Here is a 15,512-nt window from a genome sequence, read left to right on the forward strand (position 1 = left end):
GTAAACCATATTTTTATATATTTATTTTTCCTCACCCCAGAGAAGAAATGTTTCAAACCACAGATCTAGAGACAGAACATTTTGTTTTAATTTAGCACACAGTAGTGAAGTCAATGTTTTTAAGAATATATTTAGTAAACATTGGCATGTTTTGCAAACTGATGAAAATACAGCTGGAATTATTGGAACTAAGCTCTCTTTTGTTTACAGGAATAAAGAATCTTTAAGAAGACAGCTATGTTACCCTAAACATGAAGGGTAAGATATGAACCATATACTGACAGGCACTAATAGATGTGGTGCTTGTAATTTTTGTACTAGTATAAATGAAGATCTGAGCTTTATACATCCTGACTCTGGGCATAAGTTCATGCTTAACATTAAAGCAGACTGTAACACCAGAAATCTAGTATATTTAGCTAAGTGTATGACATGTGGAACATTTTATGTTGGCAAGGCCAACAGACGTCTCCGTGAACGGATAAAAGACCATTTATATTGTATTAGTAAAAGATTAGAGTACAGTGCACTTGCTAAGCACAGGAAGAGGATCAGCATACATTTGCCTTTCAGGTATTGGAGGTTACCAGGACTGATATGAGATTAAGTGATATTATTAATAACACTGAATGCAATGAAACTAGATGGATTCTTAGACTCAGAGCGCATAAAGGCTCTGGTCTAAATTATGTAGTTCCTCTGAAACCAGAATTAAAGAACAGGGGTTTGAGAAAGTAATTTTATATAATATTTATACTACATTAGTTAACATAATATATAAAAATATATCTAGATTTTCAGGTCATTTAGAGTGTTGTAGAAGTTTTAACAGTTTTTATGTATTTTGTTTATACATATCTTTTTTTATGAAGGATGTTTGTTACTGTGGTTGTCTTTTTAAATAGCTCTCTTCCTAAGCACAATTACTACTGTTTTACATATCACATGACTAATTATTGTTAATTGATGGAGTATTTAAACCTGTGGTTTTTTTGGTCTTTTTGTAATCTGAAGAAGCAATCATTTGAATTGTGAAGGTGCTCATCTTTTTCATTAAACTTTTTGACTACATTGGATCTGGAATTTCATCTTTTATTAGCCATGGAACTGCACTTTTGTTGTGTTTTTTACTTATATATATTGATATTGATAAAATGTGTTTTATGTACATACTGAGATATTTATATATATTTATGTATAGATTTACGTTTATATATATATATATATCTACATATATTATGTATTAATGTTTATATATATATATATATATATATATTTATATATAGACATTAATATAGTCAGGGTTATATATGTATGCATCTCCATACACATATACATTTATATTTATGTACAACACATGACTAATGTTAACAAACCTTTTCCCTACTGTTGAATGACTCTGCTGCATGATATGTTTGAAAGAATATCAGACATATCTACAGCTCAGATGGCTTGGTGGTAAATTGCTATGGTGTACAGGGTCCTGGGTTAAAGACTTGCAAGAGCTGATTATTTTGTTGCTGGGCAGAACAAGGGCTGTTGGATACAGAGTGATTAAGGCACTTTTAACCAGTTGTAAGCGGGTTTGTGCAGGTTTGGATGGTGGTAAGCAATGCTAACTTTCAGTTAACTATGCTGACAGACAGCTAGCCTTAAAAGTGCTTAATCTGTGTAGGTATCACTTAGCACCGCACAAACAGGCTTTGTCCTGCTTACTACTGCTTACTCCTGCTTACCCCCATGCTAATTTCTTTAAAAGAAAAGAAAAAAAGGGGTGATAAGAAAGTGGTGAAAAAGCGGGCATAAAGAGGGAAATAAAATAAAAAAGATAGCTAGGGATATGTAGGATGTGTGTAGGAAAGGTCCATAGCTGTCCATTTATTCTACAGCAACAGCTGTGCATATCTACTGAATTTGGAGGTAAATTTGGACACTCAAACACCTGAGAGAGGGGTGAGGACAACAATAATGTATTGTGAACCCAGTTAGACCAGATTACATGTGTACAGTAGACATGTGTGCGAAATGGACAACTATGTATGGGGCAACATTTTTTTTTTGGGAAAAGATGGCCTTTTTTTTTTTTTTTCTAAGGTAAGAGTGGGATGTTGGGGAATGATATTAGGTATATTTGGGGAGGTAGGTTGGGTAGGAAGACAGACAAGACAGGCAAGACAGACAAGGCAGCATACAGGGGTGATATATGATACATGTGGGGGGTAAACACCTTGGATGGAGAGGGGTGTTTGGTAATCGGAAAACCATGAGCCCCCAAATGGATACATCGGGACTGCGGTCCCCACCCACGGGCAGTCACCACTGCACCTTTACAGCCATGAAGGTTGCTATGCTGTGGGCTGAGCAGGAGGGGAAAACTGACCCTCTAATTGTGTCATGCAGCCCTCAAGCTGGTATAGCAGAATTCCCAATTCCTTGCGGAGCTCGCCATGCACCAGACCCCAGACCTGGCTTTGGGTGACGGGATACTGTCCTTGTCCACTCCCAGGGTGGGGATGAGCCCCATCCTATGAGGCAGTTCCACCTGAAGGTGGTGCAGGACCAGTGGACGAGGATGTCCCAGGGTGGGTCCCAGATGTGCTGGGGCCTGGTGCCATGGCCAGATGAGGGGGGAGAGGTGGATCCATTGGGATCAGCCTTCCCAGATGTGCTATGGTGTTGCAGTTTTAGAAAATATATGTTGGTTAGTATTGGTAAACACATTCCAGGATTAGTTATAACAGCATGCATGAGTATTCCCATTAACCCAAAACAACATATTTGGAACATTTGCATAGCAAACAGAACACATGCATATATGGAACCACAGTGGGCATTACATCGTCATGCAGGTTACATTTATAGCAACAGACCACCCATTATAATATTTGAACAGGGAACATTAATTGGAATAAATTTCAACATTTGCAGAACAATAGCACACATGTCCAACAGTAGGTTTGGTGGAAAACATACCCATTCATTTATGTTTTTAGATTATTGATAAAGATAAGGTGGAGGAGAGAGAGAGAGAGATGTCAATTAACAAGTGTAGATTCTTGCAGTGATCACAGTTTAAAGATCATTACTCTAATCATTACTCTACAGGTATTATTACAACAACCTATGACATTGGGTTGGGCAGTGGTATATTTGTACACAGTGTATAATTACAGCCTTCTTATAGCTACTTTATAACTTCTCTTACCTGGAAGACCTGTGGAGGGGATGTTTGTTAATACTACCTGACTGTTTCTACCCATATTCACATAGTCAGGGTTACATATATGCACTCATACTGTGTGTGTGTGTGTGTGTGTGTGTGTGTGTGTGTGTGTGTGTGTGTGTGTGTGTGTGTGTGTGTGTGTGTGTGTGCGCGCGCTACTGACATACTCTGCCTTGATTTCTATTGGTCACCCTGGATGTTGGTATCAGGGACCAGTAGCTGTGGCAGCATGAGACTTTTGAACATTTATTGGGGGAGACTTCTTGGTGTATGTACTTATCATGCTGTCATTTGCAGCCTTGGGGTTGGACTGTGGGTGTTGGACACAGTATAACTACAGCCTTCTTATAGCTACTTTAGACCTTCTCTTACCCGGAAGACCTGTTGAGGGAATTGTTGACACTACCTGACTGTTTCTACACATATTCACAAAATCCTAGTTGAAATTATGCATACAGCTTACTACCACTCCCAGGATTTGAACCGTGGCTATTTCTGCTAAAAAGGCAAGTTTGTGTTTCATCAGAACAAGCAACTGAGAATTTTTCCTTTCTAATTCTCTCTCAGTTGTACAATCTGACCATGTTCATAGGTTCATAGATTAGTACTAAGCTAACTGCCCTTGCGAGCCATTTTAAGCCTAGCCAATTATCCCTTGTGAGACTCAAACCCTGCACCTTGTGTTTGTAAGGCAAACACCTTAACCATTAGGCCACCCTCCCAACTGTGATTACAACATTCTTTTATATATATTCCTATACATACCTTTTGACTTAGCCCAGTGTGGAAAACAGTGGTTAACACAACATTACTATTCAGATATCAGATCGTGGTGCATGAAACATTTCAAGTCATACAATACCAGAGTAAACACAACCAGTATGGGGTTTTCACTTTTATTGACAAGTACTTACACTTTTATTGATATATAACCTGTATGTCACTATTACTTTCCTACTGGCTTCTTCAGTCACTAAAAAGCATATCCATTTTTAAATACTGCAAGGTGGCATTCTACTACGTTTTATTTATTTGCCCTACTTAATACCAGCTAGATTGTTACTCACCAGCCTCACAATGCAGCTTTTGCAGCCTGCTGGCATCGGCTTCAAATTCACAGACCTCTCATCTGCAGCTGTACAGGAGATAAGAGAAAACATTTATGCACACCTATCCATCAGCTACACAGGCTGGACCTTGGAGAGCACTTATTTTGACTAATATTTACACAAGGCTGGAGCAATCCCCGCCCAGGCATCTTGGACCCACTGGTCCAAAAGGTCCCTCTTCCTCCGCTTCAAGTTGGCAAAGTGGAGCCAGACCTGCTCACCAGTCTGAGGGATGCCAGTGGTGAGATCTTGGGCAAGATGGCCCCAGGCCTCCGCTTTGTATTGGGAGCCCTGGTACTGGTCCTGCAGCAGTCACCCTTCATGGTCTTTAATGAGGATTCTGACTATTACCCTGGAATCCTGAATGCCCCAGCACTGTGCCTGAAAGTGCACACTTTCACCTACAGTAGCCATATTGCCTACAGTGGGGAGCTACAACTGGTTGTGAGTTGAATTCCCACCTGCAAGGTTTAAATAGAGCTAATTTCCTGCCCTTTACTGTGATTGGACAGTTTGAAAACTGCTGAGCTAAGCGAAGCACCGAGCAAACCTGCTTAGCTAAGATAACTATTGCTTAAAGAGGTAGATGCTTAGCCCTGCTTACCAGTGCACAAATCCGCTTAGCTATGCTAATTCTTGCTTAAACTTTAAATTTCACTGACAGCTCACATTTGGAGCTGCTACACTGCCCTGGTTAACATATACATAATATTCACTACCTATTTATAAAAAATACATTTTAGTTGTTTCACTTATGAAAATTAATGGAGTGCTGTGGCGCTCAAACCATGACTAGCCATATACTAGGTGAATGCTCTAACCACTACACTATTCCACTTTCACTGTTTTGACTGTATATTTCCGTTTAGCTTCTTCTGATGTTTGAACTCTGCTATGCGTAGCTGTACGATGGGCACACCCTCAGCTATGGTTAAAATTTATTGGTTTAATAAAAAAAAAAAAGATTTTGAGAATTTAAATGAGATTTCACTTTTTCTCACTTTAGGAGTATGCCTGCCATAATGGAGGAACAAGGGCACAACACTAGGGACAATTTTAGCACTTTAAAAGTGCATGGGATAACGGGTTTTGTGTTAGCATGTATTTTGTGAGGTGTATGGGAAGTCAGGCATGTCAGTGTTGTGTTTCTACTGTTATTTTATTTCTTAATTTAACATTTGTTGACCGTGTAAGTCCTACTAGGATAAGAAGCCTATTTTCAGCAGAGGCCCAGGGTGACATGCTCCAGATGCATGTCTGTGGCATGCATTCTGCAATTGTGCAGTATATCTGCAGACAACTGTGTTTTTGCTTTTAAAAGTGTTGTAATGGCACTTTCTGAGTGACAGGGGCATGTTACTTGTGTGGGCACTAGTGTAACACTCCCCCTGCACTCATTCATGGCTTGTGTCCGTGTAGGTGTTACAGCAGCGTGCCTTCATGAATATGCAAGGTGCGCTGCTGTGCTGCACAGACACGATCCATTCCATACAAGAATAGTCTATTCTTGCATGGAACTTTGCTGAATCCAGAGGATGATTTATTGCAGTAAAGGAAGAGGATCAGTGCATAGATAACATTAATGTCATGGATATTCATGAAGCTATGGAAGTCTACAAATTAGTATTACAAAACAAATAATATACAGTAACTCCGATGCTTGCTATTGAGGAATTTTTAGATATATCATTGAGATGCTGGTAGCCAGCATTAATACCCTTGATAACCAACTGCCTATTGATACTAAAACAGGATAACTGTTATTGCATAGCAATGCCAACCAAGCCTTGCTTTGTGCATAAAGTCTACTGAGTACTGTAAACTGATTCTAGGCTGCAACCTACTTTTGTTTATCCCCGAATTAAAAGAGCTAATAGTAATGTTAAAACCCAAAACTCATTTTTCCAAAGTTTGCTTCCTGGTTGTTATAAATGTTTATTGCTGTGTACAGTATTTATTTATAGTCCTTGTGATCAGTCTAATACTTCCCTTCCTGCATCCAGTTTATCCTTTAGTTTCTCCATGTAGGCAAGAACTATCCAGCCCATTCGTTGGCTAGTGGAAATAAGAGCTGGGAATTACAGAGGCGTTAGTCTGCAGGTGCCACAGGCTGGCCTATCACTACACCCTCAACAGCCTGCAAGTTCCAGTATAGCTGCCTCAGAAGGTGCATGCATGCTTCCACTCATGAGCAACCTCCCAGCCAAGTGGTACAATGCTTGTAGCATGTGCACACTAGGCACTTCATGTTGTGCGCGACACACCTGCATTCCTGTTGGTGTCTTCTATGCAGTAAGCCAAACTGCCTCCCTCCCCCCAGGTTGAGTTAGCTGGTGTCATCCGCTCTTTGGTCCAAACCAAATACTATGCACGTGGGGGATGCAAGACCCAACCAAACTATGAAGAAACAAAGATGGCCAGCAAGGTTAGTAGTCGAATATGCAGCCCAAGACCAGATAGTGAATAATCAGACTTTAATCGTAAATAAAAAAACAGACCGGTTTCGGCAAATGAATGCCTTCTTCAGTGTTGAACAAACAATCAGAATTGACACAATAGAAAATGCAAATTTATACAGAGTATTAACCAATAGGCACATGAATGTGCTGTTAGACCTCATGAATAATACATAATATATTATATACTGGCTAACACTGTACCTGAGACCATGGCTAAAATGTGTGTTATACCCGAGACCAATAGTTCCAAAAACATCACAAAAAACAAAACCATAATAGACTATGGAACCATAAAGGCTATAATTATACATAATAAAATATGTACCTCCATAGTCATAATTATGTTAAATATATGTGGAAGGATAGAAAAGAACCTATAATGGGCCCATATCAAAACCAGACATAATAAATAGTTCTGGCTACTCCTTATAATATATATATATATATATATATATATATATATATATATATATATATATATAAATATGTATATATAAAAATTGAAATTAAAAAATTCAGAAAATGTTATACCTGATATAGTTGGTAAATAAAATGGAATTCAGTATATCCTTCTGCATTTGCTAAATGTTAAAGATGATCATTGGGACCAGGTGGAAAAATTACACCCAAAGTAATTATCCAGTACTTTTGTTTGTGGTTGATGATACCATACCAAAAATAAAGTTGAATAATTCAGAAAATATTATACCTGATATAGTTGTTTAATAAGATGGAAGTCAATACATCCTTTTCCATTGACTGAATGTTAGAGATGATCATTGAGACCTGGTGGAAAAAGTGCTCCCAAAGTGATTATCCAGTACTTTTCTTTGTGATTGAGGATACCATGCCACCCCTGTGGGTTGCTACGATCACCCACTATACGGTCAATAATCATAAACATGAACTGTGCTTGTAGATGTTTTAATACATGTCTATATAAGGCATTAGTCTCCTTTTTGTTTTTAATGTCACTTCGATGTTCATTTATTCGTGACCTGAGTGGCCTGGAAGTCTGTCCCACATAAAATGCCCCACAGTGACATGATGCCAGGTAAACAACCCAATCACTGCTACAGATTCCAAAGATTCTGCAGTCAAAGACCTCACTAGTGTTGCGACTAGAAAAATTCTGAGACTTGGTGATCTGTTTACAAGACCCACAGTGGCCACATGGGTGTGTACCCACTAATTCATGTCCCATTATTGTGAGCTGTTTATGAATTGCTCCACCACTACCAATATGTTTATAATGAGAGAGATGGGACCCCAATGTTTTGCCTTTTCTGTATGAGAATTGACATTCCTCACCCAGAAAAGATCTGAGTTGTTCATTGGCTAGTAGTATATTCCAATGTCTATTTATGATGTCCCTAATCACGTAATAGTTCCTACCATATGTTGTGATGAATCTGATGGTTGTTGATCTGGAATCACCAGAAGGGATCTTGTAGTCTAGCAGTCTGTTCCTTTTCATCTGAGAGGATCGTGTCCATGCAGTATTAATATCTGCAAAATTATATCCCCTGCTGGCAAATCTGTGACATAAATCAAGACTAGCAATGTCATAATCTGATTTGGTGGAGCTAAGGCATTTCATGCGCATAAATTGTGAGACCGGGATGTTTCTGATGGTATGACGTGGGTGCATGCTTGATGCATGTAATAGAGTATTATATTGGGGGTATTTGTGAAACACTCTGGTGGCCAAAGTATGGTAATGATTCCTAGAAATCATTACATCCAAAAAATTGATAGTCTGCATGTCATAGGTAATAGAAAATTAGATTCCCCAGATATTGCCATTGAGATATTCCACAAATTCATGCAAATATCCCACATCCGCACGCCATACCATCCAACAGTCATCCAGGTACCTGCGCCAGATGTCCATTTCAACCAAGTATATGTTATGAGATGCATCATAAATCATGCACTCTTCAAAAAATGCCATAAATAGGTCAGCATAAATGGGAGCAAAAGATGCTCCCATAGCTGTACCCTGTAGTTGCCAATAGCATTGTCCTTGAAAATAAAAAACATTCTTGTTGAGTACATGTTCTGACATGCAAATCAATAGCGTATTAAATCCTGGAGAGTATAAACCTGCCCTATCCAACCAATATTTAAGGGCTTGTAGGCCAGCCCAATGTGGTATACTGGTATACAAGGCTTTGACATCCAGTGAACACATTAGCCACCCTGGCTCCAATTGTGTATCCTCGATGATTTTCAGGAACTGTGTAGTGTCTTGTAGCCTTGCCCTGACCAAACCCAAGAGAGGTTTGAGATATTGTGTCAGGAAGGCGGACAAGGGTTCAGTCAAAGAACCAATGCCTGAAACAATTGGTCTTCCTGGAGGTTTGGTTAATGATTTTTGAATCTTAGGTAGTAGATACATAATCTGCTTGCAGGGCTCTTTAACAAAAGTTGTGTAACACATTTTTTGCTGATGATGCCCTCCACACATGCTAGATTCAGAAAAGAGCCAATTTCATGCTTGAAATTCGGGGTTGGGTCTATGGCCATGTTCATGTAACATGCTGTATCCGATAGTTGGGATTAACCCTCTTGAAGGTAATCACTCATGTTTTGTACAACCACGGCCCCACCCTTATCTGCTGGTAATACAACTATATCTTTGTTGTTGCGTAGCTGTTGGAAAGCAATGCTCTCCTGCTGTGAAAGATTATGTTTCAACATAGTGTATCCATAATTTTGAAAATGTAGGGCCCTGAACACTGACTGCTTAAAAATTGACACATGCTTGTTCATAGGGGGCTGGAACTCAGATTTACCAAATCTGAATTCATTTGATCTTTGAGATGTGTCATCTGCAAAAAATAACTTAAGGTTAAGACTACGACAAAAGTCAGTAACATCTGTAACTATGTGATATTCATTAGAAAAAAGCCAGGTATAAAACTAAGCCCTTTATTCAAAAGAATATATTGATCACCAGACAAATGTACACTAGATAAGTTTAAAACATTTTGATTGAATTGTTCATCTTGACTTATGTTAGAAAGTTCTGAATCAAACCCTCCAGGGAATGCTCTAATGGATCTTTTCTTATGTTTCCTTCCTCCTCTGTGTTTGGAACCATTTCTAAAGGGATATTTTTATTTGTTTTCTTTTTGTGTGGTGATCCCCTATCCCCTGAGCTGTCATAATCTGTGAGAGAGGAATCCTCTCCTGAAGTGCTGTTGTTGAACCCATCCCTATTTTTCAGAATAGATCTTGATCTTTTCTTGGGGCGACCAGAGGCAGGCCCCTGACCAACATCTGCAAATCTGACAGAGCGATTAAGTTCAAAGGGACGTCCCCTTTGATAGTCAGAATAATCTCTATGAAATTTTTTAATCTTTCTTTCTTTGATAATTTTTTCGTGGTTTGTCAATTCTCTAGATAACTTCTTAAGGTTATCCTGAAATTTTGATAGGGATTCAAATTTTTTACAATCGCAACACAATGTTTTAACCTCCTGAATATTCACATCTACCACTCTATATATATAAAAATTGAAATTAAAAAATTCAGAAAATGTTATACCTGATATAGTTGGTAAATAAAATGGAATTCAGTATATCCTTCTGCATTAGCTAAATGTTAAAGATGATCATTGGGACCAGGTGGAAAAAGTACGCCCAAAGTAATTATCCAGTACTTTTGTTTGTGGTTGATGATACCATACCAAAAATAAAGTTGAATAATTCAGAAAATATTATACCTGATATAGTTGTTAAATAAGATGGAAGTCAATACATCCTTTTCCATTGACTGAATGTTAGAGATGATCATTGAGACCTGGTGGAAAAAGTGCGCCCAAAGTGATTATCCAGTACTTTTCTTTTTGATTGAGGATACCATGCCACCCCTGTGGGTTGCTACGATCACCCACTATACGGTCAATAATCATAAACATGAATTGTGCTTGTAGATGTGATTGGGTTGTTTACCTGGCATCATGTCACTGTGGGGCATTTTATGTGGGACAGACTTCCAGGCCACTCAGGTCACGAATAAATGAACATCGACGTGACATTAAAAACAAAAGGGAGACTAATGCCTTATATAGACATGTATTAAAACATCTACAAGCGCAGTTCATGTTTATGATTATTGACCGTATAGTGGGTGATTGTAGCAACCCACAGGGGTGGCATGGTATCCTCAATCACAAAGAAAAGTACTGGATAATCACTTTGGGCGCACTTTTTCCACCAGGTCTCAATGATCATCTCTAATATTCAGTCAATGGAAAAGGATGTATTGACTTCCATCTTATTTAACAACTATATCAGGTATAATATTTTCTGAATTATTCAACTTTATTTTTGGTATGGTATCATCAACCACAAACAAAAGTACTGGATAATTACTTTGGGTGTAATTTTTCCACCTGGTCCCAATGATCATCTTTAACATTTAGCTAATGCAGAAGGATATACTGAATTCCATTTTATTTACCAACTATATCAGGTATAACATTTTCTGAATTTTTTAATTTAAATTTTTATATATACATATTTTTATATATATATATATATATATATATATATATATATATATATATATATATATATATATTATAAGGAGTAGCCAGAACTATTTATTATGTCTGGTTTTGATATGGGCCCATTATAGGTTCTTTTCTATACTTCCACATATATTTAACATAATTATGACTATGGAGGTACATATTTTATTATGTATAATTATAGCCTTTATGGTTCCATAGTCTATTATGGTTTTGTTTTTTGTGATGTTTTTGGAACTATTGGTCTCGGGTATAACACACATTTTAGCCATGGTCTCAGGTACAGTGTTAACCAGTATATAATATATCATGTATTATTCATGAGGTCTAACAGCACATTCATGTGCCTATTGGTTAATACTCTGTATAAATTAGCATTTTCTATTGTGTCAATTTTGATAGTTTGTTCAACACTGAAGAAGGCATTCATTTGCCGAAACCGGTCTGTTTTTTTATTTACAATTAAAGTCTGATTATTCACTATCTGGTCTTGGGCTGTATATTCGACTGCTAACCTTGCTGGCCATCTTTGTTTTGTCACCCCCTCTTTCCCATTCTCTCCGTCTCTCTGTCACTTATGTCTTTAATTGAACATGAGTCATCTGTAATCAGTCAGGGCTTTATCATTCTGCATCATGGGGATGGGCTGTGCACATACTTTACCTATTTTGCACTGTAAGCATTTTTAAATAATGATAATTGTTTTTAGGATATAGACAGTATCTGGCCCAAAGCTGAAATGCCGATTCCTTTTTGGAGGCCTCAGCAGTAGCCAAATTTATTTTCTTCCCTGAGGTGCAACATCCCTAGAGTTAGTTATAATAAGAAGGGCACAAGCAGGTCTGACAGTAGTTGTACTAAAAAAACAAAACAAAAATTAACTTTCATTATTTGATCCATTTGTATTTTGCATGTTTTTATATCACTTTGTTCAACACAGCATTGATAACAGAAATCCTGACTCCCCTCAATCACTTAACCTATGCACACTTTATTTATTCACATTTGTTTTCCCCATCTGCGGTGGTACAGCAGTTAGCATTGTCGCCTCACAGCAAGAGGTTCTCCCGTTCAATTCTTGGCTGGAGTGCCTTCTTTGTGGAGTCTGTATGTCCTCCCCGCAGTCAAGTAATGTCTAAAGACATGCAGGTAGGTGTATGTGTGAATGGGTGTGCCTTCTTTGAAGGTTGGGTGTTGGGCTGACAAATTGGCACTGTAAAAATTCACTGCCAATCATTAGTGGACTGGAGTGCCACTGTGGCGACCCCTAACTGGAAAAAGCTAAAAGGTTTCCTCATCTCCACAGACCTTTTTCAGACTCAGCTAAGAAATGATGCTTGGTTAAGTGGCTTGCTCAGGGTCACACAGTTAGGTAATGCACCCTAAGGGACTCAAACCTTGCACCACTGGACAGAGCTCATTAACAGCTCCTTAAACCTCTAAGCCAACTGGCAGACATCTTGTATTCCTCTTATTCATATTGTCATTCTGAGTGTCATGGCTTGCCACAGAAAGAAGGGACTTGTGATAAAATGGGTCCTTCAATGAGTTGCACTGTCATCTGCCTGTCCACTAACTTTAGCAGTAGCTGCTGACCTTTAAGCTTGGAACCTTTGTATCTTCATTTTGTAAGAGCAGTGACATTACTGTGTTTTTTTCTACAGGTATAGGATGGCACTGTCTCACTGGAAGATTTATGCTATAATAAACTACTTTAACCAGTCACTAAAAATATTTAAATATGGATGTTCCATTCTACTAAGTCTGCATAGTTCTAGGGCTGTAGTTCAAACAAAAAACATGGAACCTGTGTCAGTGTGTATTCACTGATGGGTATAAACATTCTAATTTAGTTGTAGAACACAGAAGTTTATTTTAAGTTAAGTTTATATGTATGATCTCTCATTGTTAATCTTGTTTCACACTTAACAGACTGCCTTCGGCATGGAAAACAGCTCACTGAATGATGTTCATGACCCATTTCCACATGCTATTTTCATGGTCATGAAAGGAATAATGTTGCAGATCAGGAAACCATTTACAAAGGTTTGTCATATGTTATTACAAAATGTATTAATACCCTTGTAGAAGGCCCCTGCTGTTTGTTTTCATGAATGTTTGTATTACACGTTGGTAGCTGACCTTTTAAAAACATTATTAGTAGCATTTAATGACACATGAAAGTAAGAAGAAGTGAATAAGATTTTATGAGATTGCTTACTCCCTCATCTGCTTGATGAACAAACTGTGCAGTGAAGACTTTGGCAAATGATTTGATAAGAAGAGATCCATTTTCATTAACTTCTCAGAAGGATTCCATAGGCATTGGAGGAACCATGGATAGGTCATCAGGCACCCTTGGTAGTTCCTCATACTGGTTCCTCCTCAAACCAAAGTTGAGGAACAGAAAGAAACAAATCTTCTACTCTGAACTGTGACATCTACTTGCAAAAATTACAATATCGGCATTTGTTAAAGCAGTAGCAATATCACCCATGGCTTATTATATAAATGCAGATACTGCACTCATGGAGGGAACTTTTGAATATTTGACAAGGCTTGTAATGACCTTACATACTTATCTATGAACCTATGTAATCTTTATAGATCTTTTTGATTTACAGGTAATCTATATTAACAAATATCATTACTATCACCATAGTGTGCAGCCATTATCTGTGTCTCTCACCGTATTTCAGCTCACACACAAAAAGAATAAGCTGTTAATAAATCCTTATAAAATGAAATATCCCTATTATACTACAAATTTGTTTAAAATAAGTTGAGATCCCATGTTATGCTTACAAGAACATGCTGACTAAAGCTGTTTTGATGACTGTATCATTATGATATGACTGGCCATCGAATAAAAATGCATTCATTTGCCTGTAGTAATATGATCAATTAACAAACAGTATTCACCATACTAGTTTTCCTGCAGGACTCCTTCTGTGCATTGGTTATTTATAGACACAAAAGGCACCAGTATTATGATGCAAATATTTAGTTTCATTAATTCATTTGTTTGCCATCCCAAAGATACAGATCTACAAAGGGAGCATCTCGTTAAGCTTATTAAGTGCTTTAAAGATATCACTAGTCACATGTGCATCCCTTTTATATTTACATGAATTCTTATTATGTTTACACCCCAGGCCTTTAACAAGTTTGCAAACTATAGACATATTTATGTATCTAAATGTAGTCTGGTAGTATTTTAAGAAGATATTAATCAGAAGGTATTTATTAACAGTATCCCACCCCCACCCCGATTCAGAAAGCATCCCTTGTACTTATGCAAATTGCTACCACCATAAAATGCAGTTTACTTGCTCAGAAAAAATCCAGTTCAGAGACATACTCAGTTGCAATGAGGAAGAGGTCATTATTGAGTAATTTACATGTCTATGAACCACGTGTAATTACCAGCAGTGCTTCAGTAACACTTTCCGACAACTTCTCCTGCATACATGCAGACATTTTTGCATATACGAACACAAACACATTCAAACAATCCCACACACAGATACACACACACACACACACACACACACACACACACACACACACACACACACACACACACACACACACTCTCACACATACCCCATCACTACTTTTTCTCTAAACTACCCCACACTCACCTGCAACATGGTCTCCCTCACTGAAAGTAGTGGGGAAACACAGCATTTTGGCTGCTTGAATTAGCTGTGCTAATTTTCACAGGCATTTGTAGGGGAGCACACTTGGCTAATTAGCCACTACCCTAGAAATAACTCATTAATATTTAGCACAGTCGTTGATATTGCACATATATGTGAGTCTACAGACTGTGTAAAATCAGTGCTCTGGGTCTGTTTTTAAATCAGGGAGTTCAAAAGTACTTGGCTTCATTTGTTGGGGCATACCACTCATGGTACCAGTCTCTGTGTAATTTTACAATCAAAACTCATGAGTGCTGTACGATGATGTGTATTAACATCGGTTGTGACCCTCCCCTTTAATTCAAGGAAAAATATGAGCACCAGCCTTTTATTGTTAAAAAATATCTAGGTTTAAGAGAAATGCTTCATTAGCCTGTAAATTATTTTCAGAATAGACTAAGCCCTTAAAAAGAGATAGTTCCAATATTATTTTAACAACATCTCCCATGCTGTTAGTCATTTTCATGTATTATTTTG

The 15,512-nt window shown here is 37.9% G+C and overlaps 1 protein-coding gene across 1 annotated transcript in view; it reads left to right on the top strand.

The window, feature by feature from the left end:
- LOC122804603 (cholesterol 24-hydroxylase-like) overlaps positions 1-15,512 on the top strand; it is a 515,734-nt gene that overhangs the window by 272,071 nt on the left and 228,151 nt on the right. The window contains exon 7 of the mRNA XM_044074565.1: positions 13,264-13,377. Within this exon, the coding sequence (XP_043930500.1) occupies positions 13,264-13,377 (114 nt within the window). The remainder of the gene's footprint in view (positions 1-13,263; positions 13,378-15,512) is intronic.

The sequence above is a fragment of the Protopterus annectens genome, chromosome 6.part0 (assembly GCF_019279795.1).
Source record: "Protopterus annectens isolate FY-2018-M chromosome 6.part0, PAN1.0, whole genome shotgun sequence".
Lineage (NCBI taxonomy): Eukaryota > Metazoa > Chordata > Ceratodontiformes > Protopteridae > Protopterus > Protopterus annectens.